Here is a 27,902-nt window from a genome sequence, read left to right as displayed (position 1 = left end):
AAAATGTTCCATATTAGAAATGAGGACAAAAAAAAAAAAAGACGAGTTTTTCTTTATTTTATTACAAAAAAAAATTCAATCAGTAAATTGTAAATATTGTGAGGAATATTGAGAGGTTTACAGAGATAAATCAAAAACATTAAACGAAGCAAGAGGTGTGAAAGGAGTCCCCTCGCAGAACAAAACCTATGTCCTCTAAATACTGCACACAACAGGAGGGAAATATATGTGACGATGTGATCTAATCCATTACGAATGAGAATTTAATACATAATGGGACCCAGACCAAGAGAGTAGTTATCACATAGAGCACATGCTGAGGCTAGGACTACACTAACCTGCCATCTGCGATAGCTTTATGTGATACCCTATGAGGGCAAGCTATGACTGCGCACCCATCCGAGTGTCAGAGGGGGGCATCATTAAATGTGTCTTCATATGACCCCCTTCCCACTTTAGTTGACTTGCCCATTTTCTCTCTCTTGGATCAGCCAAATTCACATGGTTTCAAATTATTATACAAGTGTTGTGATTATTAAATTCGTTAATCCATTTTATTTTCAGCATTTTAAAACTGTATATGGAGGTTCATTTTAAAAGAAACATACAGACATGCGAGGACAACTATAATCAGATGAAAGGAACAATACAAAAAAAAAAAAAAAAAAGAGAAAAAGAAATGTCCGTCTTTCTTGTCACCAATAGTCCTATCCTCTCCCTGGGAGAGATGCCAGCTGTAAGGATATACGGAAAAAAAAAAAAAAAAGTTAGAATTGTACAGGAATATTAGAAGTCAGCAAAAATTCCTTAACTTTTATTTAAAGGGATGTTTGTTTTAAGTCCCTGATTTTGCTTCAGAAAGGCACAATTAAAAACAGAGTACAGGTTATCCCCTTGTAGGGTGCGGAGTACAAACTAATAGCTCTTACATATCCTCTCCTCTGTGTGTGCAACCCTCACTCCACAAACTCACTCACCCTCGTAGAAATCTCAAACATCTCAACTTACAATCACTCTCTGAAGTCCCTTCTCCCTCTCACAGACATAGCTTCCCTTCATGACACAGATGCTGCTGCCACTTTTTATAACACCACAATAACAACAACACTCGATTCGGCCGCCCCACTCATGCATAGTAAAACTCGTACAATTAACAGGCAGCCCTGGCTGACCAGCCTGACCAAAGAATTGAGACGGGCTTCCAGGATTGCTGAGCGGAGATGGAAGCGATCCCACTCTGCCGACCACTTCACTGCATACAAGCAGTCCCTCGCCAGCTTCAAGTCTGCGCTCACTGCCGCAAAACAAACTTACTTCTCATCCCTCATATCCTCCCTGTCTCACAACCCTAAACAGCTTTTCAACACTTTCAATTCTCTACTCCGTCCCCCCGCACCTCCTCCCTCCCCCCTCATTTCTGCTGATAACTTCGCCTCTTTCTTTAAACAGAAGATCAATGCGATCAGAGAAAGCTTTGGCCCACAGCGCCCACTGCCCCTCTTAGCTGCTCAACCCTGCTCCTCCAAAACCAGCTTCTCCACCATGACAGAAGATCAGCTCTCCACCCTCCTGTCAAGATCACACCTCACCACCTGCACGCTTGACCCGCTCCTGTCCCACCTCATCCCTAACCTTTCCACGGTCTTCATCCCAACCCTAACGCACCTCTTCAACCTCTCACTCACAACAGGTGTCTTTCCCTCATCCTTCAAGCATGCCAAGATCACACCCATCCTCAAAAAGCCCTCCCTCGACCCATCCTCTGTGTCTAGCTATCGCCCAATATCTCTTCTCCCTTATGCCTCCAAATTGCTGGAGCAACACGTCCATCTTGAACTGTCCTCCCACTTTTCCTCCTGCTCCCTCTTTGATCGGTTACAATCAGGCTTCCGTTCCCATCACTCAACTGAAACTGCCCTAACTAAAGTCACCAATGACCTACTAACTGCCAGGAGCAAGCGACACTACTCTGTCCTCCTTCTCCTGGACTTGTCTTCTGCCTTTGACACTGTTGACCACTCCCTTTTGCTACAAATCCTCTCATCCCTTGGCATCACAGACTTGGCCCTTTCCTGGATCTCGTCATATCTGACAGACCGAACATTCAGTGTCTCCCTCCCCCCACACCACCTCCTCACTTCGCCCCTTGTCAGTCGGTGTTCCTCAAGGCTCTGTTCTAGGACCCCTACTCTTCTCCATCTACACTTTCGGCCTGGGACAGCTCATAGAATCCCACGGTATGCAGTACCATCTCTACGCCGACGACACGCAGATCTACCTCTCCGGACCTGACCTCTCCTCCTTGCTTACCAAAATCCCGCACTGTCTGTCTGCCATTTCAGCCTTCTTTTCTGCTCGCTTTCTACAACTGAACATGGACAAAACAGAATTCATCATCTTTCCCCCATCTCACTCTACCCCTCCACCACATCTATCCATCAATGTCAATGGCTGCTCACTATCCCCAGTCCCACACGCCCGGTGCCTCGGGGTGATCCTCGACTCTGCCCTCTCTTTCAAGCCACATATCCAAGCCCTTGCCTCCTCCTGTCGTCTCAAACTCAAAAATATTTCCCGGATCCGTGCTTTCCTTGACCGCAACACTGCAAAAACGCTAGTGCATGCCCTTATCATCTCCCGCCTCGACTACTGCAACCTCCTACTCTCTGGACTCCCCTCTAGCACTCTGGCACCACTCCAATCCATCCTACACTCTGCTGCCCGACTAATCCACCTGTCCCCCCGCTATTCCCCAGCCTCTCCCCTGTGTCAAGCCCTTCACTGGCTTCCTATCGCCCAGAGACTCCAGTTCAAAACCCTCACACTGACATACAAAGCCATCCACAACCTGTCTCCTCCATACATCTGTGACATGGTCTCCCGGTACCTACCTACACGCGACCTCCGATCCTCCCTAGACCTCCTTCTCTACTCCCCTCTCATCTCTTCTTCCCATAACCGCATCCAAGACTTCTCCCGTGCTTCCCCCATACTCTGGAACTCTCTACCCCAACACATCAGATTTGCGCCTACCATAGAAACCTTCAAAAAGAACCTGAAGACTCATCTCTTCCGACAAGCCTACAGCCTGCAGTGATCCTCAACCTGCTGAACAGCCGCACAGCCAGCTCTTCCCTCTCCTAGTGTATCCTCACCCACCCCCTGCAGACTGTGAGCCCTCGCGGGCAGGGTCCTCCCTCCTTATGTACTCGTGTGCCTTGTTATCTGCTCATGTTTAATGTAATTGTCTATATTTGCCCCGTATTCACATGTAAAGCGCCATGGAATAAATGGCGCTATAAAAATGTATAATAATAATAAGTAATAATAATATCCAGGTATGCTATTGGTACTATAGACATTCTCACTGCCATAATACTCACATGTCGCTGGTTGGTATTATTTGGGATGTGAGTATCTTCCATATGAAGCTTCCATTCGACTCTGCTTTAAACCCTGAAAGGAAACAAGATTTGATATACGAGAGGTGTCACTTAAATGTTATATTTCCTTTCCACTCTATGAAGAAAGAGAATAGTGTTGGCTATTGGGTAATAAAACACATTCGCTGCTTTCACACTGCAGTCTCAATGTTTCTCTGAGAAATAGCTACATATCTGGTTTTGTGCTCTATTGTCTTTTTAAATTAGCCTGATAATTGCATGACAAATTTACAGCATGTGGTCGTTGTGGGTGTGTGGAGCGGGCTCAGGAGCCGAGCCTGCACAATGTCAAGCATGACACCTGCTGTGAAACAGCAGCAGCTGGGACAAGCAGCCTTTTCCTATTTAAATTCCACTGTCAATCTCTGACAGCGACATTCTTGGCTTCCATCATCTCCCTGAAATACGATCATAAGAACCGATGGGTTGTCCTCCTGTGAAGCCAAGCATTTGGGTGGTTTTCTTTTTGTAGAAGGTCTCACTTTACTATATACTGCAATACAGAAGTGCTACAGCATAATTTTCAGGTGTGTACACCTATTGGGAGGTAAATACTCAGATGCAGTCTACTACGTCTGAGGCCAGTCTCACACGTCCAGATAATTCCGGTACCGGAATTATCCGTGTCCTCCCGTGGTACATCAGTGTGGCACACGTGTGCCGACTGGGTACCACATGGAGCGTGCAGGAGACAGCGCTAGAGATAAGCACTGTCCCCTGCATCTGGTGCTGAAGCCGCCATTCATATCTTCTCTCCAGCAGCGTTCGCTGGGAAGAAGATATGAAAAATCCTTTTTTTTTTGTCCTCGTGTTTAAAATAAAGATCCATGTCGCCAAACCCCTCCCACCCCCTGTGCGCTGTTACTAAAATGCTCACCCGGCTCCCTCGCTGCGTCCTGTCCTCGCCGCACCTTCTCCTGTATGAGCGGTCACGTGGTGCTGCTTATTACAGTAATGAATATGCGGCTCCACCCCTATGGGAGGTGGAGCCGCATATTCATATATATTTACTACTGGTGGGACAGCATAAACACCCACTGCCCCCCCCCCCCAAAAAAAAAAAATAAAAAAAAATCCTGAATTGCTGGTTTTTGTTCATTCTGTCTTTCAAAAATCGTAATAGAAAGCGATCAAAAAATGAAAAACAAGACCGCACATAATTCTATTGACAGAAATATAGAAAAGTTATAGCTCTCAAAATATGGCGATGCCAAAACTTAATTGTAATGGACCATTTTCTCCTGATACCCTTGTGAAAATGAAAACTTTAGGGCAAAAACAACATTCTTGTGCGGAAAAAAAGTAAAACTTTTTCTTCTTTTCTTTCCACATTCCATTAATTCCTGTGAAGCACCTTGAATGTGGTTTTGAGCACTTAGAGGGGTGTAGTTTATAAAATGGTGTCACTTTTGGGGGTATTTTCTGTAATTTATAACCTTCAAAGTCACCTCAAATGTAACGTGGTCCCCAAAAAAATTGATTTTCTATAAATTTAGGGAGAAAATTGCTGGTAAACTTTTAATTCTTGTAACATCCTAACAAAAATAACTTAGGTTTCCAAAATTGTGCTAATGTAAAGTAGACGTGTGAGAAATGTTATTTGGTATCTATTATTTAGTGGTGTTTTGTGTGACACCACTCTCTGGCTTTAGTACAAAGTTTGGATATTGTGAAATTTTCTAGATTTTTGCCAAAATTTCAATATTTTCACAAATAAATGTAAAGAATATTGACCTAAATTTACCACTACCATAAGTACAATGTGTGACGAAAAAAGAAATCTCAGAATCCCTGGGATCCTTTGATATGCAAATTGCCTCTTCTGAGAAAAAGGGGACTTAAACTCTATAACGCCACCTGCTGAAGCGTTCCAGCATTACCATATAAAGTGACAAAAAACAAAAACAAACTTCACACAGCTTCATGTGTGGAAAATGACAATTTAAAAAAAAACAAAAACAAAAAAACAACCTACGGGTTTCACAAAATATAGATAAAAGCCACAATTTTTTTGACCACCGAAACAGTAAAAAAAAAATCCTAATAAAAGTTTGGCATCGTCAATCATACTGACATGAAGAATAATATTTGCAGGACGTGTTTACGAAATAATGAAAGCCATAAAAACAAAAAATGGTTATCATAATATTATAATAATAATTTCCTCATTTATTTAAGTAAACCTTCACTTACCAGGTAGTAACCAGTATGATAGCCGCTCATGTACCAGGCAATTAACATGCTTCCCAAAGCTTCATCATCGTCAGCAATATCAGGACCCATGGGAGGTGGAGGGGGGATCAACTACACACAAAGCAGAAATGTTAGTGATTGTTCTGTCGACTTCCCATCATTTTATTTTCACGTGACCAATTCATCACTATCAGATCGGTGGTGGTCTGTCAGCTGGCACCCCCCACGGCTGCTGGATGTACGCAAGGCTCCATACACGGTGTAGTGACCATTCGTGGATACTGTAGTTCAGCTCCTAGTCACTTCATTATGAGCTTAACTGCAGTACCAAATAATGACCATTACACCGTACATGGAGCTGTGCATTTCTTCCTCACTATGTACTTCGGGCCACCATGGGAGCTGCAAACAGCTGATCAGTGGGGGTGCCAGGTGTCAGACCCCCACCAATCTGATCTTCTGGCCTATGGGGACGAATGAGCCCTCGTGTTTGTTAGGCAATCACTGCATGTGTTACGGCTGTCGAGCAGCAATGAGACCTGCAGCTGATGGGGCTCGAACATATATTTTTCAAGTATACCCAAGTCACTGATAGCACACAAGCATGCTCAGATAACACCTTATCTGAGCACGTTTGTTCATTACTACTAAGGAACCTTTTATTTTTTTTTTTCCACATGGTTTTAATTGCAAATATTAATTATTTTAGATAGTAAGTACAATGAGGCATAAATGAGTTTAGGAAAATATCCCTATAATGATACCTCCATATTATGTGCTAGGATTACATCACCATCTCATAATACAAACCCCAACTAAACCATATACCAATGCACCTAACCATCTAATGTTACTTTAAGGCTAAACATCAGGGAATAGAATTGCTGGAGCGGAGTCTATAAAAGCAAATTCCTCTACACCGTCACTCCTTCGCTCTGCACCAGGTCTCTAGTAAATGCCCCATTTTCACAACTAATGGACAGTGACAATGAGCTTCTACCACCACTGCTCTGTCAGAGAAGATTCAGAGAAAACCTGACCGGGAATAAGAGGATTCTCTGCGCTGCTGATGAAGATGCAAAAGAAAATCTCAGGAGACGAGATGATTTATTGCAGTTTATTATCAACGCTATCCGACTTCTTCATTAGCAAAAACCACATACTAGATATGTGTGAACAGGGTCTGAGATTTGATTTAGATTTCTCTTTTGTTTGATCATTTTGCTTTTTGTTAATTGATAAAAACAAACTAACAGCATTTCTATTTTTGAAAGCATTCTTACGTTGCAGCATTTTTCCAAACCTGAATTTGCTTTAGCACATAATTGTATGTAAATATGTATTTATACTGAACTATAAATCTCCTGAATAATGGAACAAGAAAATAACTTACAGGAGGACCGGGAGGGAATGATGGTGGCCATCCAGGAAGAAAGGGGTGTGCTTGACTCGATTTCTCCCCATGCTGTAAATAGATAAGATATCATTTCTATAGGGGGATTTTGAATGGCGATTCCCATTATACAGTGTTACTCGCATCACTGTAAGCTGCCACCATTCTGGTTTTGCTGTGGGCATGCTCTCGTGCCTGATTGACGGTCCAGGCCGGCAGCACTTTGGTTACAGCACTGCACCACTGTTCAGCAGGACTACAGTGCAATCCTGAGATCCTGTCCTAAACACTTGAGCAGATGGGCAAAGAGGCGGTCGGGGACGAAAGCTACAAGACGAGGTAGAATGCACGATCCTGCGATGCTGGACACAGGTGCAGCCACTGGATTAGAGGGATTATATCTCTAGATAAAGACACTTTAGTAAGAGGTCTACGGGCAACTTTATTACTTCTGCAAGAGCCATAAAAGGAAAACTCACTGCAGAAATCAAAAGATAAAAATAATTATTCTCCAATACTGTACAACACAAAGCACATACAGAAGGCGGTTTATGGCAAAAAAAATACATTTGAGTTGTGAACTCCTTCCCTGCTGCAAGCCATTTACAACTAGTCCCAATCATACTTGATTTAATCGTTACCTGTCCGAACCCAGGCATAAATGGGGGTGCACCGGGTGGGAAGGGAAGATTCCAGTGGGAGAACTTTGGCGCGGCTGCTCTGTTCTCATCTCTGCTGTCAGACGCTCTGGAAGACTTGTCACTTTCATCTGTTGAGTGTTCATCCCCATTTATATCCTTAAATAGAAACACGTAATTGAAAGGCTAGCCACAAAATCATACATTGCACTGCTGACATTTGTGATTTAGGAGAGATCAGAGGGACTTGTAGGCTGCTCGCTTTGATTGCAAAGCATAGTTGCAAAGATCTGCTGGGAAGGTTCAAGCACACGGCCATAAAACTAATCCATAATCTTGCACCCATGGAAATCTATGGGCCCACACTGTACCTCCATGAGCTTCAGAGTTCAGACAGATGTACAGAAAGTTCTTTTTTTCATACATTTATACACAATCAAGCAAAGTTTCATGGCACGAAGAATCCATGAGGCATTTTCCCCAGAGTAGTCGTTCCAAGGCAGAAAAATCGCGTTGCCCAGATGCACCAAACCGCTACTGACAGTCCAATACAAGGACTTCATGGAGTGGTCATTCAGGCCTCCACTTACATGTCATTGTGTGTCAGTGTATGCTTTGCAAAAGCGAATCCCATTAGATGGAAAACATTTTCCTGCTATTTTCTGAAGGCATCCACTACATTTTCTAACAAATACAATTTCCTCACAGTGACTGTAACAGACAGTTTTATGAAAATAAAGCAAGTTTCGATAACGCTCAACAATGCTGCAGATTCTTACCTGCACTACGTCTCTTGGGTCACTTTCTCCTTCAGAACTGTCTGGGAAACGCAAATCAACCAAACTCTGTTCTTCATTATTCCCATAGCCGGTATATGTGACTATACAAGTCCCTCGCTTGGCATCAATAGAAGTAATGGTGGCGGGGTACAAGTTGCCATCCTCTGACCAGACTGCATTACAAGAGTCCCCAACTCTCCACTAGAACAAAGCAGGTAAATGACAATGTTTAGTCTGATAAAGAACACAGGTTGTGCATTCGAAATGCGTTATCATGTCTATCCGGAATGTGGAATCCTTTTAACCCCTTTCTGACCTCGGACGGGATAGTACGTCCGAGGTCAGATCCCCTGCTTTGATGCGGGCTCCGGCGGTGAGCCCGCATCAAAGCCGGGACATGTCAGCTGTTTTGAACAGCTGACATGTGCCCGTAATAGGCGTGAGCAGAATCGCGATCTGCCCGCACCTATTAACTAGTTAAATGCCGCTGTCAAACGCAGACAGCGGCATTTAACTACCGCTTCCGGCCGGGCGGCCGGAAATGACATCATCGCCGACCCCCGTCACATGATCGGGGGTCGGCGATGCTTCAGAATTGTAACCATAGAGGTCCTTGAGACCTCTATGGTTACTGATCGCCGGTGGCTGTGAGCGCCACCCTGTGGTCGGCACTCACAGCACACCTATTTTTCAGCTACATAGCAGCGAACAGCAGATCGCTGCTATGTAGCAGAGCCGATCGTGCTGTGCCTGCTTCTAGCCTCCCATGGAGGCTATTGAAGCATGGCAAAAGTTAAAAAAAAAATGTGAAAAAAAAAAAAAATATAAAAGTTTAAATCACCCCCCTTTCGCCCCAATCAAAATAAATCAATAAAAAAAAATATCAAATCTACGCATATTTGGTATCGCCGTGCTCAGAATCGCCCGATCTATCAACTACAAAAAAGCATTAACCTGATCGCTAAACAGCGTAGCGAGAAAAAAATTAGAAACGCCAGAATTACGTTTTTTTTGGTCGCCGCAACATTGCATTAAAATGCAATAACGGGCGATCAAAAGAACATATCTGCACCGAAATGCTATCATTAAAAACGTCATCTCGGCACGCAAAAAATAAGCCCTCAACCGACCCCAGATCACGAAAAATGGAGACGCTACGATTATCGGAAAATGGCGCAATTTTTTTTTTTTTTTTTTTTTTTTAGCAAAGTTTGGAATTTGTTTTCACCACTTAGGTAAAAAATAACCTAGTCATGTTTGGTGTCTATGAACTCGTACTGACCTGGAGAATCATAATGGCAGGTCAGTTTTAGCATTTAGTGAACCTAGCAAAAAAGCCAAACAAAAAACAAGTGTGGGATTGCACTTTTTTTGCAATTTCACCGCACTTGGAATTTTTTTCCCGTTTTCTAGTACACGACATGCTAAAACCAATGATGTCGTTCAAAAGTACAACTCGTCCCGCAAAAAAACAGGATTTTTGGTTGCTTACCGTAAAATCTGTTTCTTGAAGCCTCCATTGGGGGACACAGGAACCATGGGTGTATGCTGCTGCCACTAGGAGGCTGACACTATGCAAATAAAAAAGTTAGCTCCTCCTCTGCAGTGTACACCCCACCGACTGGCATTATACTCTTCAGTTAGTGAGAAAGCAGTAGGAGATAATGAACAAGGTTGAAGAACCATAACCACAAACTTGAGAACTGTAAACTGAGAACAGTCAGAGAACATATAACAAACATTGGGAGGGAGCTGTGTCCCCCAATGGAGGCTTCAAGAAACAGATTTTACGGTAAGCAACCAAAAATCCTGTTTTCTTTATCGCCTCTCATTGGGGGACACCGGAACCATGGGACGTCCCAAAGCAGTCCCAAGGGCGGGAAAAACAGACTTCCATCAGGTCAGAGGACTCACCACTGCCGCCTGCAAGATCCTTCTGCCTAGGCTGGCGTCCGCCGAAGCGTAGGTATGGACCTTGTAAAATTTGGCGAACGTGTGGATGGAAGACCAAGTTGCCGCTTTGCAAAGCTGTAGGGCGGAAGCCCTGTGGTGCACCGCCCAGGAGGCGCCGACTGCCCGGGTAGAGTGAGCCTTAATCCCAGAAGGGGGCACTCTGTTCTTGACCCGGTAAGCCTCCAAAATTGCCATTCTGATCCATCGAGCAATGGTCGCTTTGGAAGCCGGCTGGCCTCTGCGCGTGCCATCAGGAATGACGAAAAAAGAATCCGTCTTCCGGAAGGAGGATGTTCTATCCAGATAGATCCTCACTGCCCTGACAAGGTCTAGCTTGTTCAACGATCGCTCCAGAGGATGGGTCGGAGCTGGACAAAAGGAAGGAAGAACGATGTCCTCGTTGAGGTGGAAGGTGGAAACCACCTTAGGAAGGAAGGAAGGTGGAGGCCTGAAGACCACCTTGTCCTGGTGAATGACCAAAAACGGAGGACGGCAAGACAAGGCTGCCAACTCGGAAACGCGGCGAATAGACGTGATGGCCACAAGAAGGGTCACCTTCCAAGAAAGAACCGATAGAGGAATCTCCCTAAGAGGCTCAAAGGGAGAAACCCTCAGAATGTCCAGTACCAGGTTTAAGTCCCATGCGTCCACAGGGGCCCTGTACGGCGTGACAGCGTGGGCTACTCCTTGAAAGAAGGTCTTAACCTGAGGCCGAGAGGCCAAGGACTTCTGAAAGAGGATGGAAAGCGCAGAGACCTGACCCTTCAGGGAGCTAAGAGCCAGGCCCGAATCCAGTCCTGCCTGAAGAAAGGCCAAAAGCGAAGGCAGGGAAAAAACCATAGGCGGAACGCGGTTGGACTCGCACCAACGGAAGTAAGCCTTCCAGGTGCGGTAGTAGATCCTGGAAGACGAAGGCTTCCGAGCTTGAATCATGGTGTGAATCACCCGGTTCGAAAGGCCGGACGCTCTTAGAACCGCGGTCTCAACAGCCACGCCGTTAAACTGAGCGACCGAGAACTCGGGTGGACAGCAGATCGGGCCTGTCTGGAAGGCGCCAGGGAGCGTCCGCGAGAAGGTTGACGAGCTCCGCGAACCAAGCTCTCCTGGGCCAATCCGGGGCGATCAGGATGACCGGCACCCCTTCCGCTTTGATCTTCTTCAACAGTTTGGGAAGTAATGGAAGGGGTGGGAACAGGTAGGGCAGCTCGAACTGTGACCAAGGAATGGCCAGAGCATCGACGCCCACTGCGAGGGGATCGCGAGACCTGGAGACGAACTGCGGAACCTTCCTGTTCATTCGGGATGCCGTGAGATCCACGTCCGGAGTCCCCCATCGAAGACAAATCCGATGGAAGACCTCCGGATGCAAGGACCATTCCCCTGCCGCGAGACCCTCGCGGCTGAGGAAGTCGGCGGCCCAGTTGTCCACGCCAGGGATATGCACCGCGGATATCACTGGAACCGTCGCCTCTGCCCAAAGGAGGATCTTTGATACCTCGGCAAGAGCTAAGGAGCTCCGGGTCCCCCCCTGATGGTTGACATATGCCACAGCCGTGGCGTTGTCCGTCTGGATCCGGACTGGAAGGCCCCTGAGGATCCTTTCCCAGTGGCGGAGGAACAGAAAGATGGCCCGAATTTCGAGGACGTTGATCGGCAGAGAAGACTCCTGCGGCGACCAACGGCCCTGAACAGTCAGGTGGCGAAAAACCGCACCCCAGCCGATCAGGCTGGCGTCCGTAGTCACCACCTGCCAGTGGACTGGAAGGAAGGACCTGCCCTGGGAGATGAGAGGTGACGTCAGCCACCAGTTGAGCGAGTGTCGAAAAGCATGCCCAAAAAGATGATGCGCTGAGAAGGAATAAGGCAGGACTTCTTCCGGTTGACCAGCCACCCGAAACGGGCTAAGGAGTTGAGAACAATGGACAGGCTTTCGTGGGCCTGAGCAAAGGACGGAGCCTTGATGAGGATGTCGTCGAGGTATGGAAACAGGACCAAACCTCTGACTCTCAAGATGGCCATCAGCGCCGCCATGATCTTCGTGAACACCCTTGGCGCGGTTGCGAGACCGAACGGCAGGGCGACGAACTGAAAATGATCTCGTTGCACTGCGAATCGCAGGAAACGGAGATGTCCGGGAAACATCGGAACGTGTAGGTAGGCGTCCTGGATATCTATAGAGCATAGAAATTCCTGAGCCTCCATGGAAGCAATTACTGAATGAAGGGATTCCATCCTGAAGTGTCTCAGGCGAACCCTCCTGTTCAGCAATTTGAGGTCCAGAATGGGACGAACCTTGCCGTCTTTTTTCGGTACCACAAAAAGGTTCGAGTAGAAACCCGTGTACCGTTTCTTTTCTGGGACGGGGACGATTACCCCGGATTCGAGCAGAGAAGCGATGGCTGCGAAGAAGCCCGGCACTAGAGCGGGATCTCTTGGAGGACGGGATTGGAAGAAACGATCCCTGGGTCGGGAGGCGAACTCTATCTTGTATCCCGAGGATACAACTTCCCTGACCCATGCATCCTCTACTGCGGAGATCCAGACGTCCCTGAAACGGAGAAGACGGCCGCCCAACCTGGGAGTTGGGCTGGAGTCCTGCCAAGAGTCATGCGGAGGTGGATCTTCCAGTCCTGGGCCTGGATGATCTACCCTGGGAAAAACGAGGACGCCAGGACGGAGTGGGCCTGAAGGACACCGCCTTCTTCTCTTGACGTGCCTGTGGCCTCTGTTGCTGCTGGGAAAAGGAGTTTGATGCAGCGAAGCGACGAAAAGGCCGAAAAGAACGAAACTGCCGTCTAGGAGGAGGGCGACGAGGCTTAGCCTGGGGGAGAAGAGAGCTTGTACCCCCGGTGGCGTCCTTAATGATTTGGTCCAGCTGGGAACCAAAGAGACGAGAGCCCTGGAAGGGCAGACTAGTGAGGGACTTTTTGGAGGACAAGTCCGCCTGCCAGGCCTTGAGCCAAACGGTCCGGCGGATGGCAACGGCATTGCTGGAAGCCTGAGCCGCACAAGACGCGACATCCAGGGAGGCGGAAACCAGGTATTCACCAGCGTGGGAAATCTGGTTGGCAAGTTCCGCTAATTGCGCGGGAGATCCTTGGCCCATTTTGAGATGGATTTTGAAGCCCAAGTGGAAGCAAAAGCTGGACATAGAGCTGCTGAAGCCGCTTCAAAAGCAGATTTCGCGAAGGATTCTATAACTCTATCGTTAGAATCCTTCAGAGATGCTCCGCCGGACAGTGGAAGCACCGTGTTGGTGGACAGCCTGGAAACAGGGGGATCCACCGAGGGAGAGACCGTCCAATTGGCGGTAAGTTCTGGTGAAAAAGGATACAACACCCCCAGGCGTTTTCCCCTCTGAAAACGTCTGGTCGGATTCTCTCTCTCTCTGAACAAGATTTCCTCGAATTCAGGATGAGGAGCGAAAAATTTTGAAGGTGGTTTGGCCCGTCTAAACGAAACCGCCTGATCTGCGGGTTCCGTAGAGGGATCCTTGATGCCACAGGTCTGATTTATAGCCCCAATGAGGTTCTGGACCGTCTCACTCATGGTGGCGATTTGGTTAGGATCCAGCTCCGAAATATCCTCTGAGGGCGCATCAGATAATGCCTCGCCTGACTCAGGGGAGGAGGATCGGTGGGACACCAACCGCGGGGGAGGGCCGTGCGGCGAGATGGAACGAGAAGAGGACTCAGACCGACGTTCCTGTCTGGACCTTTTGTGGCTTATGAAGGAGGGCTCGGGCGGCGGTTCCTGCGACCCGCTGGCCACTGCAGGGGTCTGCAGAGGTAACCGATCCAGGACGGACACCAGGGTTTGAGACACCCGTGTCAAATCGGCCACCGATTGTGACAGAGAGGCGGCCCAGCCTGGGATGGGGGGATCACTCTCGGGTGGAACAGCCGGGGGATCCTGGGCGGTGGGAACAATCGGGTTGCTGCAGGACTGACACAGCGGGGAGGACTGACCTGAGGGAAGTTTGCTGTTACAGGATGAACATGCAAAGTACGTGACTAAGGCAGAAGATGAAGAGGTAGGGGGGCGAGAACGGCCCCCTTTAGAAGACATTTTGAGAGACCCCTGAAGATGCCAGTGGGTTAGGGGACAGTGGGGCAGAGAAGGGTGTCAGTCTGCAGTGCAGCTACTCACGGACCCGGTCCTGGAATGTCCCACTTGTCCTCTGGTGGAGAACTTCCCTGAGTTGCGATGCTGAGCCCACAGAAGAAGCGTGGCGCGCTGCGTGAGGCACTGCGAGGGCTGCTGCAGCTGTGTGAAGCGGCGCACACCGGCTGAGAGTCCCACGAGGAAGGGGGGGGGGGCGGAGCCAGACGCAGAGGCGCCGGTGGGCAGGGCGCAGTATGTCGGGCGGGAAAAAGCCCGCCCGCAGGAGCGGAAATGAAGAGGCCGAAAACCGGAAGTAGGCCCCGGCCAAAGCCGGGGCCTAAATTTGGAACCGGCGGCCGAGAAAAAGAGCCGCGGCGCCGAAATAAAGCGCCGGAACAACGCGGCGTGAGGAAGGCTGGCGCCGCAGGCGCAGCAGCCTGCTTAGGCTGCGCCGCTGAAGGGCGCCGCAGAAAAAACAACCACCTGCGGCGCCAGCAATGTGCCACAGGGAGACGCGGCGCGACAGCCTGCAGGGCTGCGACGCTGAAGGGCGCCGCAGAACACCACCTCCTGCGGCGCCAGAGCAATGCGCCGCAGGGAGACGCGGCGCGACAGCCTGCAGGGCTGCGACGCTGAAGGGCGCCGCAGAACACCACCTCCTGCGGCGCCAGAGCAATGCGCCGCAGGGAGACGCGGCACGACAGCCCGCAGGGCTGCCGCGCTGAGGAAGCTGAGCTGCGGCGCCAGAAGATGTGCCCAGAGTAGGAACCGCAGCGCTGGTAATGCGCCGCGGAAAGTGCTGGGGGGATAGAGCGCGGTGGCCTAAAAAGGGGGCCCCTCGCTGAAGACAGAAGGCCCTTGGTAAAAGGGAAGAAGAAAGGCGACAGGGAGCCCCTAACAAGAACCCCCCCTAACAAAGATCCGGGATGGGAAGGGGGAAAATACTCACCCAAACATCCCACGCCGGTACTAACCTTGAAAGGGTTTGAGACGTCCAGGGAGCTGATGGACGTCCTCGTCTCCTCCGACCGACAGGCTCTGGTAGGCGAGTGGGTGGGGGACGGAGCCAGGACCGGACTTCTGAGCACGCTTGTGTGCTAGGATCTTGGTCTGGTGAAGGATCTATGAGGATACGGGGTGGCAGTACACGCCGTACTCATAGTCCGCTTTGTGTGACTACAGGTGTGACTGTTCACCCTGTATCCCATCCGGAAAAAACCTGTAAAGGAAACGACGCACATTGAGGTAGATAAGGGTCTAACGAAAGACCCGTGTCCACCTCCTACTGACACTAAGCTAAACTGAAGAGTATAATGCCAGTCGGTGGGGTGTACACTGCAGAGGAGGAGCTAACTTTTTTATTTGCATAGTGTCAGCCTCCTAGTGGCAGCAGCATACACCCATGGTTCCTGTGTCCCCCAATGAGAGGCGATAAAGAAATAAGCCCTCACATGGCCAAATTGACGGAAAAATAAAAAAGTTATGGCTCTGGGAAGGAGAGGAGTGAAAAACGAACACGGGAAAAAGAAAAATCCCAAGGTCATGAAGGGGTTAATGTTGAAATAAACTTTACATATTGAAGAAGGTGGAACCTTTCCTTTTTTCTTAAATGACAATAGATAACCAAAAAGTAGTAAGTAGACATGAAGGTTCACCTTAAAAGGGGTTGTCTGGTCTAAAACAACAAGTCTGCAATGACTGTGACTGCAGACTTCTGAATCCCCACAGCGTGCATTGTTCACTCTGAAGATTCTATGTTGCTGGCTGCGCCTCTCATCTTTTTAAGTGGGAGAACTTGCACAATTGGTGGCTGACTAAATACCTTTTTTCCCCACTGTACAAAATGATAATTCAGGGTTGTGCCTAGACTCTGTTATTCCTCAAGAAAGCTGTCAATTTATTTTTAAATTAAGTATTGCCATTGTCATTGTCAAGGAGTGTGTCCACACACAGTCTGATAAAGTCCACTGTGTGCCTGAAGTATGATAGAAGGGGCACAATTTATCAGAGTATTTAATAAAATCCTGATCTCAATTTTCATACATCTAAAAGAAGAATTACAGAAGAATAGCAGCAGGGAAAGCCTAAAATGCTCCAGAATTGTCAAAGGGAACCTATCTGCTGACACCCTTAAACCCCCCCAGGTCTGTACCCTTTTCTTGCATTTTAACAAGCCACTTTTTGCTGCATTGACCACAATCATAAGCATGACCCTGTGTATGTGGCTGAAATAATTTGCAAGAGCGCCATCACCGCCAGCTCTTTGCAAACCTCATGGATGGTGGAGATGTTGTGGAGAGCCATAAGATCAAATACTTAATTAACCTCAAGACATAAGAGATTGAGAGAAACGACCCATAAAGTGTATTATTTCACCTTACATAAGCTTGCTCGGATCAAAGTGTGACACTAAAGATGGCTGCCATTTCCTCTTTCAACACACACCATGTTCTGGTATCCAAGATGACGCCCACCCTGATGACCTCATGAATCCATCCATGATGACTCCTACCCTGATGACCTCATGGACCAACCCAGCCGGATAACTTCATGGATCCGCCCATGGACTAGCTCATTGCCCGACCCACTATCCAATGGAATACATCTGATCACTCCCATTTTAGCGCTAACCGAGCCCCCTATAGGGGTTATATAAATCTAAATAAAGCTCTTGGAGCTGAGCCATAGTTTGATCAAGAAGAGCTTACATCCGACTGTGTGTATCTGATGTATTTCTTTAGTGCGCACTTGATCAATATCCATTGGGCCAGGAGTAGGCAACTAGTGAACATTTCTTATTGTTCAACCTAACAGATCTACGTTACTGCTACCTCCTTGGGCATGGCCAGTGCGCCAATGAAGTGTGGTATGTACACCTGACTTCACTGCATATTCTCATGATGGGAAGACATTAAGCGAATGCCCAATATGACGTTGAAGAACAAATGACAGACACATGACCCAGAAGGCATTTACTGCTTTGGCAGAGTGAGCCGTGCTCTACTGACAAAGCTCTGTCTTAAGGTACCGTCACATTCAGCGACGCTGCAGCGATATAGACAACGAGCCGATCGCTGGAGCGTCGCTGTTTAGGTCGCTGTAGAGACGTCAAACACAGCAGCTCCAGAACGATGCAGGAGCGATCCAGTGATGTAATGGCGACTCACTTATCGTTCACGCTCCATGTAAAAACATTGCTGGCATCGTTGCTTTTGCTGTCAAACATGACGATACACGCCGACCTGATGACCAAATAAAGTTCTGGACTTTCAGCTCCGACCAGCGATATCACAGCGGGATCCTGATCGCTGCTGCGTGTCAAACACAACGAGATCGCTATCCAGGACGCTGCAACGTCACGGATCGTTGTCGTTCTCGTTGTAAAGTTGCTGTGTGAAGGTACCTTTACCCTAATCTTCAGCAACGACAGGTCGATATCAGCGAGCAATGGCAGCCCTAGAGGGAAAAACAGGTCTGAATTCTCAGGTCAGTGTCTGCTCAAGTGTGACACTAAGCTAAACTAAATAGCAAGGTGGCAGCCGGCCAGGTGTAGCCTGTTGGGGGATGAGGCTGCTTTTCTCTTAATATGTATTCTCCAGGAGGCAGCATATACCTTAGATTTCTCGTGTCCCTCAATGAAACGTATCCAGTACTAGTTCACTATGCAAAAGACATGTCGGCCACGCTGCAGATCACAGCCTGCCACTGACAGCTTTGCTTTTTAAATAGTTTCAAAATATATTTTCATTATATAAGACAAAAGCGGAGTTCCTCTTCCTGCCAGACATCAGTCCAGGTTTGTGTGCGACTAAAGTCATTTCACAAATGTGAATAGGAATACACCACCTTTTTTAAAGGAGCAGCATTGATCTTCTTCCGGCTCCTGTTTTTCTTGTTATTTTTCCTTTTCGCTTTGGTATTTTTCTCTGATGACTCAGGTTCCATATTAAAATCTCCTCCATTCTTCAGGGCTTTCTGAAAGTAGATAATACATTACCATATATCCTTATAATGAGAGGAATCTTATACCTACATTAGGCTTCATTCACACGTCCGTGAAAAAAAATGACACTGACATCAGTGTTTTGGATCAGCGTATAGTCTGCGTCCGTTCTTACCATCAGCGTGTCATCAGCGTATAGTCTGTGTCCATTCTTACCATAAACGTGTCATCAGCGTATAGTCTGTGTGTCCATTCTTACCATCAGCGTGTCATCAGCGTATAGTCTGTGTGTCCATTCTTACCATCAGTGTATAGTCTGTGTCCATTCTTACCATCAGCGTGTCATCAGCGTATAGTCTGTGTCCATTCTTACCATCAACGTGTCATCAGCGTATAGTCTGTGTGTCCATTCTTACCATCAGCGTGTCATCAGCGTATAGTCTGTGTGTCCATTCTTACCATCAGTGTATAGTCTGTGTCCATTCTTACCATCAGCGTGTCATCAGCGTATAGTCTGTGTCCATTCTTACCATCAACGTGTCAGCTTATAGTCTCTGTGTCCATTCTTACCATCAGCGTCTAGTCTGTGTCCATTCTTACCATCAACGTGTCATCAGCGTATAGTCTGTGTGTCCATTCTTACCATCAGCGTGTCATCAGCGTATAGTCTGTGTGTCCATTCTTACCATCAGTGTATAGTCTGTGTCCATTCTTACCATCAGCGTGTCATCAGCATATAGTCTGTGTGTCCATTCTTACCATCAGCATATAGTCTGTGTGTCCATTCTTACCATCAGTGTATAATCTGTGTCCATTCTTACCATCAGTGTGTCATCAGCATATAGTCTGTGTGTCTATTCTTACCATCAGCGTGTCATCAGCGTATAGTCTGTGTGTCCATTCTTTTTTTTTTTTAAATCAGATATTTTTAATTAAACCATAAATATTGCACATAAACAATAAAAGGAATACTTTGTTATCAGCAATATACCAGTGTACAATACTTGTTTTTTTAAAAAAAGGAAAACATATTTAGTCCCAAACCAAACTCCCACCCCCTTCCCCCCCCCCTCTAGAGACCTGTCAAGAGTCGACCCCCCCTAGTTTGTCATATATAAAAGTACAAGAAAAGGAAGATGATTTGTCAATAAAACTCCCAATGGAGCACAAGGTCTTTTAAATCACATTGATTCAAGCCACGGGTTCCACAGCCTGTCAAAGAGGTCCGCCTTGCTCCTCCTAACGTAGATACTCCTCTCCAAAGCAATGATATGGTCCACTTGCTTCATAAAGTCTCTCCTTGTTGGTGGCTCTTCTCTAATCCAGAATTTGGCAATCAACTTTTGCGCGATAAATAACAGTCTGGCAATAACCACTTTATACATCTTATCAGTTATGATCTCCTCAACATAGCCCAAAACACATACCAGGGGATCACGCGGCACAGTGCAACCATATGCCAGTCCCACTTTATTCAGCACCACCACCCAGAAGGAGGACAACCTGGGGCACTGCCATAACATATGAAGGATGCCCGCATCGGACTGCGAGCATCTGGGGCATTCTGAACTAGATCTCAATCCGGCTTTGAATAACATATCCGGAGTTCTATATGCCCTATGAATAACAAATAATTGTGATAGCCTCCCAGGCTCGCTCATTGATATTTTGGGCACATAGTCTAGTACTGATTCCCAATGATCATTATCAATTGCCCCAAGGTCCGCCTCCCATTTCGCCCTTGCTCTAATAGGGTGTTCCTCCAAGAAAGAGAACAAAAGGAATTCGTATATTCCCGAGATCACCCTCTTCGTGCCACCCCCTACAAGGATAAAATCTAGCATTAGGTCCACCTGTATTTCAACGGGTCCTCTCCTACACTGTGCCCGATGCGCATGTGAAAGACGGCGGTATTGAAACAACTCAGAGTCCGGTAGTAAAAACTCCTCCTGCAATGCCTCAAAATCTCTAATTCTGCCCTGATGTAGAATCTGGCCCATCCGAGAGATGCCTGCCTCCCTCCAATTATGAAATCCCTCCATCTGTCTAAACTCCTGTAGGACACAGTTATTCCAAATGGGTGAGAATCTAGTGAGTGCGTGCACACCCCTAATCCCCTTAACTTTGTCCCAAACCTTATGGATGAGCCTAATAGTACAAAATTTAGAGCCCTTCTCTCGGAAATGTCCCCCCTCCAGACCCTCACTCAACACCTTCGTCCCAATCAGTGATCTCAGGCTGCAAGGTGCCCGCGTCCCACCTACCACATCTCCCCATCCCTTGAAATGCTGGCACTGTGAAGCCAAAAAATACAACCACGGATTAGGCAATGCCACCCCTCCCTCTGTCTTTGGTCTCTGTAGAGTTTCCTGTTTAAATCTGGGGCTCTTTCCACCCCAAATCAATTCCCCAAACAAAGATCTAATCCTCCGAAACCTATTCTGCGATATCCATATAGGGGAGTTGTGCAGCACATAAAGTAGTTGTGGCATCACAATCATCTTTATCAAGTTTATCCTGCCGATTACTGATAAATGTAACTTCCTCCACGCCTGGACCTTAGTACGTATCCTCCGCAGAAGAGGTGCCAAATTCAGTTCCTCAAAGCTAGTCAAAGGGAGAGTGATCTGAATCCCCAGGTATTTAAATTTATCAACTAGCTTCAACCTTGTAGAAGAAACCTCCCCACCACCGTCCCCACTATCCCCATCTATCAACATCATATTCGATTTGTCCCAATTGATCCTTAGGCCCGAGTAACTACCAAATTCCTCAATAATGGCTTCCGTCTTAACCAGGGTCTCCTCAGAATCCTCCAAGAATAGCAGAATATCATCAGCGTACAACGCTACTTTTTCCTCTGCCTCCCCGTATATAAAACCCCTCACCTCCCGGGAACCTCTGATCTTCGCAGCAAGGGGTTCCACCGCCAACGCAAAGAGCAGCGGGGACAAAGGGCAGCCCTGTCTAGTACCTCTAGACAATGAAAAGGTCTCAGAGAGAGCGTTATTCACTCTAATTTTGGCTACCGGAGAAGAGTACAACAGCTGCACCCATGAAATAAATTTAGGTCCAAACCCCATTCGTTCCAGTACTGACCACAAATAGCTCCACTCCACGCAATCAAAAGCCTTATGGGCGTCTAAGGATACCACAACCCGTCTTCCGACATTGTCAGAGGGGATTTGCAAATTTAAAAATAACCTTCTCAGATTGAGTGCCGTTGATTTGTTGGGCATAAAGCCTGACTGATCCGGGTGAACCAGTCTGTCAATCACCCTGGATAACCTATTTGCCAGAGCTTTTGCCAGAATCTTGATGTCGGCCGTCAAAAGTGAGATTGGTCTATAGGATTCTGGTAGTTGTGGGTCCTTATCGGCCTTAGGTATAACGACCACAATAGCCTCTCTCATTGATGAAGGTAGCTCCCCTCTTTCAAGTGAACTATTATACACCTCCGACAATCTGGCCAACAATGTTTCTTTCAGTACCTTGTACACCTCGGCTGGAATACCGTCCGCCCCCGGAGCCTTACCCCCAGCAACCCCCGCCAAAGCAGCTCCCAATTCTTCCTCCCCAATCGGCTCCTCCAACTCCTCACATTCTTCTCTGCTCAACCTAGGCAGGTCAATCCCCTCCAAGTAACCCATCATGTCCTCAGCCCCCCTCTCCACACTAGAAGTATATAGTTTATCATAGAATTTCCCAAACACTTCCAGAATCTGCTCCCCCCGAGTAGCCAATGTTCCATCCTCCCTCTTAATGGAGTAGACGTGCGAGGAATCCCTTTGTGCGGATGCCACTACCGACAGTAAATGCCCCACCTTTTCCCCCTCCGAATAGAAAGATGCTCTTTGAAAAGCCCGCAATCTCTCCGCCTTTCTCAGATACAATTGATTGACCTCCTGTTGAGCCTTCCTCATCCGACTCTGAGACTCCCTAGAGCAATGGGCCCCCAATGCCGCCTCAGCTTCCTTCAGTTCCTCCAGACAGCTTGATCCTGTGTTCTAGTCCTAGTCTTGTGTCGTGATATGTCCCGAAACAAAATACCCCTCAAATACGCCTTCATAGTGTCCCATACTACATGGCATTCTGCACTACCCTCATTGATCTTAAAGAACTCCTCTATCTCAGCCCCCACACTTTCCATGTCCAGGAGTTGTAGCCAGGAGGGGTGAACCTTCCATCCCATCTTCCGTGACCCAACCTGTTCTGATAGCTTTAATGAGACCCGCACCGGACTATGATCTGATAGAATCCTAGGATTATATTCCACCCCACTTAGTAATTCGTTCATCCCATCATTACCCAAGGCGACATCGATTCGAGACATAGAACCGTACGTGGTCGAGTAGCAAGAATAAGAATATGTGCTAAAATTGCGAACCCGCCATAAGTCAATCCAGCCTATTTCTCTAAGATAGTTCCCGAAAGGGGTGCCATTCCCATCCCCGCGTAGCGGAGCGTGATTACTCTTATCCCAATGGTCATCAGCAATGTTGTTCACATCTCCCACCACCAAAAAGGGAACCCCGACCCACCCTCTCATATGCTCCAAAATCTCTTGAATTTTCTTGCCAGAATACGGCGGGGGTATATATAGTGAAACAATGCAAATCAAGCGGTTAAAAATTTTACACACTAAAAAAACATACTGACCATCCTTATCAATTTTTACTTCAATTTCCTCAAATGGAGTACTTGTATGGACCAAAACAGACACCCCCCTTGCATAATTAGAGAACGTCGAGTGATATGCCCTGCGCACCCATTTTTTCTGTAACATATCAACTTTTTCCTCAACTAAATGAGTTTCTTGCAGGCATATCACCGAGGGCCTCTGTTTCAATAGGTACTGGAATATTGCCGCCCGCTTAGTGGCATCTGCTAGCCCCCTAACATTCCAACTTATAATATTAACATTCCCTCCCATTTCCTTAAATAAAGATATAAGATGAGAGTCACCTCTCCCAGGTCTCCACCAATGCCCTCCTCCCCCCCTTCCCACCCCAACAACTAAACCAACCTTCCCCATCTGGAATTCAAAATAACTCAGATACTCCGAACTTTCTTTCTCTATATGAGAATTGAGGGCACTTGATATACCCTAGAGCTAGTTCCTTTACCGTCCATCTCTCCCCCACCCACCGCGATCCAATATGAACTATTCATTGCGCCGCCGAACACAATACTGTAATCGTTAGGTATAATTAGGCCAACTTCAACAGTAACATTCAAACAGAGCCCCTCCCCCAAAGAGAGGCAGATCCAGTAGGGTTATAGATCTTCAGAATCAGTCTCAACGGTTCCGATCAGTGCCAATTTTCTTGGCATTGGTGTCCAGCCATTGCGTCGCCTCCTCCGGATTTTGAAAAAATTGAACACGATCCATCGCCACCACCCTGAGCTTGGCTGGGTAGAGCATTGAGTATTTTAGGTCCAGTTCACGGAGCCGTCGCTTGACTTCACCAAACTTCATTCTAAGTTTCTGCACCGATGCCGAGTAATCCGGATAAATGGAGATCCGACTTCCGTTTATGCTCAGGCCATCACTCAGCCTAGCCTTCCTCAGTAGAGTTTCCCGATCCCGGTAGTCCAAAATTTTTGCCAATATAGCTCGAGGGGCAGATCCAGGCGGCAGAGGACGAGTGGGGACCCGATGAGCCCTCTCCACCGAGAAATGGTTGGTAAGGTCTGCTCCTCCCACCGAGTTCTTAAGCCATGCCTCAATATATTCAGTGGGGTTGTTTCCCTCCACCTTCTCCGGCACCCCGATTATTCTTAAATTGTTTCTCCGGGATCGATTTTCCAAATCATCTGTCTTAAATTCTAACTCTGCGATTCGTTGAATATATTTCTTTTCTCTTTTTAACAGTTCGTTTGTCTGGTCCTCCACACTGCCCACACGCTCCTCCACCACCTCCACTCTTGTTTCCACTTTGCGCATAGCAGAATTAAGGGACTTCATTTCAACTGTGAGATCATCCACCCTTAGGTTCAGCGCAGCCAAAGCAGATTTGCAGTGTATAACGACAGAGAAAATGTCCTGCAGTGTTGGTTCCCCCGTACTTGGCTGCTGCACTTCATTAGAATCATTGGTCTGCACAGGGCTATCAGCAGGTGTCACATTTTCTGCACTGTGCACTCCCTGCGCCCTCCCTGGGGAACGCTGCACCTCCACTTCACTGGCCCTGACTTCCCCTCCACCTTTCTGCCTCATCAGGGCTTCCACCTCATCAAGTCCTTCTGGACCCAACAGCAGGGCTCCCCCCTCCTCCGTGCGGGCAAAGCGCTCCAGCCGGGCTATTACCTCCAGCCTCCGGCGGTATGAAACGCTGGCTCTGGCCGCCTCCTCCTCAGCCACGGCGCCATCTTGAATTTTCGCGCCGGCTGCTGGCGCCACCTGCTTGCGGCGCGGCATCTCCGCTTCTCACCGCTCGTTAACAGCGGTGCTTTCTCCCCCTCGCCGGGTACTTGCGGGACCTCTCTGGCCGGTTTTTGGCGTTCGGCGGCGCCTTCAAAGGCCACTTTTCAGAGCGGTGCGGGGAGAGAGATCAGCCGCACGTCCGCTCACATTCCTCGCTAGGCCACACCCCCTGTGTGTCCATTCTTACCATCAGCGTGTCATCAGCGTATAGTCTGTGTGTCCATTCTTACCATCAGTGTATAGTCTGTGTCCATTCTTACCATCAGCGTGTCATCAGCATATAGTCTGTGTGTCCATTCTTACCATCAGCGTGTCATCAGCGTATAGTCTGTGTGTCCATTCTTACCATCAGCGTGTCATCAGCATATAGTCTGTGTGTCCATTCTTACCATCAGCGTGTCATCAGCGTATAGTCTGTGTGTCCATTCTTACCGTCAGTGTTTTCCATGAATGAATTACAAAGTTTCTCCTATCCTTTACGGACAGCACACGGATGACACATGTATGTGATCCATCTGCACGTTTGTCACAGACCCACAGACTTATACTAACTCTTTTCATTCGTGATACCGGGAAAAAATGACAATGTGAACAGCCCCATAGACTGTAATGGTCAAGTGTTATATCTGTGAAAAACACGGACCGAACACGGCCATCTGAAGGAGGCCTTCCGTTGAGTTCAGATTCTCAGCAATGCTTCTTAGCATTACTACTGTATTCCTAGTTCACTACATGACAGGGCTGTGCATATAAAAGGTATAGGGTCCCGTCTGTTCATATGCAACATAGTTATTAAAGTTGAAGGAAGACTAAGTCCATCTAGTTCAACCCATTGCCTAACCTAACATGCCCTAACATGTTGATCCAGAGGAAGGCAAAAAAAACCCATGTGGCAAAGACTAAGCTCCACATTGGGGACAAAAATTCCTTCCCGACTCCACATACGGCAATCAGACTAGTTCCCTGGATCAACGCCCTATCAAGGAATCTAGTGTATATACCCTGTAACATTATACTTTTCCAGAAAGGTATCCAGTCCCCTCTTAACTTTAAGTAATGAATCACTTAATGTGCTGCATTAAAAGCAATAAATCAGTCTGCTCTTCAGATTAGAAAAAAAACAATACACAAGATGAAGAAAACAAACCTTGAATGAGGACACGGCTTTATCGTAAGCCTTGATCAATGCAGTATCATCCCAGATGTCCGAATCATCACTCTAACACAAACAGGAAAGTAAGAGCTGTTAATATACTATTGGTGAGCATGAAGACCACCTCGTGATGTGGCAGACAGTAGCTGACCCCTGTAGTTCCTCCTAGATTGTAAGCTCTTGTGAGCAGGGCACTCACTCCTCTGAGCATATTGCAAATGTGGTGCCAATATTCAACTATAGGCCGTAAGTTTAACTTCTGACTTGGTCAAAGTATGTTAGGGTCTTCAAAGACAGTTATCCTGAGACTCTCCTTGAAAAAAAAAAACAACTCATACACCAACACACAGGTTTATGGTGGATCAGTCCTTCAGACTAATCTGATCACCTTCTACGAGAAGGTCATTTCCAGACTGACCGGGGAAACACAGAGGATGTTGTCTATCTGAGCTTTCCAAAAGTATTTGATACGGCGCCACATAAAAGGTGGTTACATAAAATGAGAATGATGGGAATAGTGGAAAATATATGTAACTGGGTAAACGACTGCCTCAGTGATCGGAAACAGGATGGTTATTAACCGAACACTCACATTAAGTGATTGATAGCCATGGGGTACTAAAGGGGTCAGTAATGGGCCCTTAACTTTTGAATATACATTATTTTATACAATGTTTTACATAGAGTGTTGCAAAACACATCATCAAAAATAGGAGAAAAGATGACGGGGTGGTGAATATGACCCTACATTATATTGGGGGAGGGGATAACGTGTGTGCACAGAACAATCGATCACAACCCTTTACATTTTGTCAGTGGCATAATTCATTCTCATGGGGGGAGGAGGGGGTGGAAACACTGACAGGCAGAGGGGGGAGGAAATGGCAGCAGGCGGGGGGGGGGGGGGGTATCGGCAGGTATGCGGGGCACTGGCAGCAGGGGAGGGGCACCTGCAGGCGGTGCACTGGCATCGGCAGAGGGGGCGGGCACGGGTAGGCGGGGGGTATCAGCAGGTAGGGGGGCACTTGCAGCAGGGGAGGGGCACCTGCAGGCGGTGCACTGGCATCGGCAGAGGGGGCGGGCACGGGTAGGCGGGGGGTATCAGCAGGTAGGGGGGCACTGGCAGCAGGGGAGGGGCACCTGCAGGCGGTGCACTGGCATCGGCAGAGGGGGCGGGCACGGGTAGGCGGGGGGTATCAGCAGGTAGGGGGGCACTGGCAGCAGGCGGGGGCATCGGCAGAGGGGGTGGGAACCAGTAGCAACACCATTCTGTCAAAGTTACAGGACCCGCAGAAGAATCTGTAACAATAAGTCGCTGTTTGCACCCACTGCACCGGGGGCCTCTGTAGACAACTGTCCACTAATCAGAAGACATGTCTGGACTGCAGCACAGGAGCTTCCCCTGTGGCAGGGACCACTGCAGAGTGGAGACAGCTGCCTGACAACCCCGCACAGTCCTGGGTAAGGTTCTCATAGAGGGAAGTCAGGGAGATTACTGCTCATCCCAGCTCGTCCTACTAACCCCCGGTCATGTGAATACATCCCCCCGTGCACTGACACCACCGGGGAACTGGGGGCGCAGTACCACCCACCACACCGCAGCCCTCCAATGATCGGTACCTGACCAGCTCCGCGCCGGAACAAAATCTCCCCACTCTCCTCCAGCCCGGCCATAGCACGCCGTAAGCACACAGTCACGTCCTGACCCACTAGTGCATCCGTCCTACGTCATCACCACCGAGCTGCGGGAGAGACAGCTAAGAACAAACCTGATCAGCGCCCCCTGGTGGAGAATGCGCTTATCGCCCTCTGGCGTGCTGCATGCGATGTACCTGCTATAGACAAGACAGAGTGCAGCGGGGGTTACAGGGTCCAG

At 47.9% G+C, this 27,902-nt stretch overlaps 1 protein-coding gene across 1 annotated transcript; it reads right to left on the bottom strand.

Annotated features, from left to right (window-relative positions):
• Positions 1-43: 43 nt before the first annotated feature.
• Positions 44-27,764, bottom strand: LOC138664203 (survival motor neuron protein 1-like). Its single transcript, XM_069750701.1, has 9 exons — positions 27,647-27,764; positions 26,021-26,092; positions 18,350-18,478; positions 8,447-8,647; positions 7,671-7,826; positions 7,030-7,101; positions 5,637-5,747; positions 3,384-3,456; positions 44-734 (listed from the first exon to the last, which is right to left on the bottom strand). Exons 1-8 carry the CDS (start codon positions 27,698-27,700, stop codon positions 3,400-3,402), a joined length of 852 nt encoding a protein of 283 aa, XP_069606802.1. The 5' UTR covers positions 27,701-27,764; the 3' UTR covers positions 44-734; positions 3,384-3,399.
• Positions 27,765-27,902: the final 138 nt, after the last annotated feature.

The sequence above is a fragment of the Ranitomeya imitator genome, chromosome 1, assembly GCF_032444005.1.
Source record: "Ranitomeya imitator isolate aRanImi1 chromosome 1, aRanImi1.pri, whole genome shotgun sequence".
Taxonomy (NCBI): domain Eukaryota; kingdom Metazoa; phylum Chordata; class Amphibia; order Anura; family Dendrobatidae; genus Ranitomeya; species Ranitomeya imitator.
Note: the sequence above shows the minus strand (reverse complement) of the source record. Positions and strands in the feature narration are given on the sequence as shown.

Bases quoted from the DNA above. Each gene is read 5' to 3' on its own strand.
- LOC138664203 (XM_069750701.1), bottom strand. From the start codon at position 27,700: ATGGCCGGGCTGGAGGAGAGTGGGGAGATTTTGTTCCGGCGCGGAGCT. The intron at 26,093-27,646 runs GTACCGATCATT...TGTTTGTGTTAG, and splicing joins TCCGGCGCGGAGCTGGTCAG to AGTGATGATTCGGACATCTG. The intron at 8,648-18,349 runs GTGGTGTATTCC...GCTTTGTTCTAG, and splicing joins ATGCTGCTCCTTTAAAAAAG to TGGAGAGTTGGGGACTCTTG.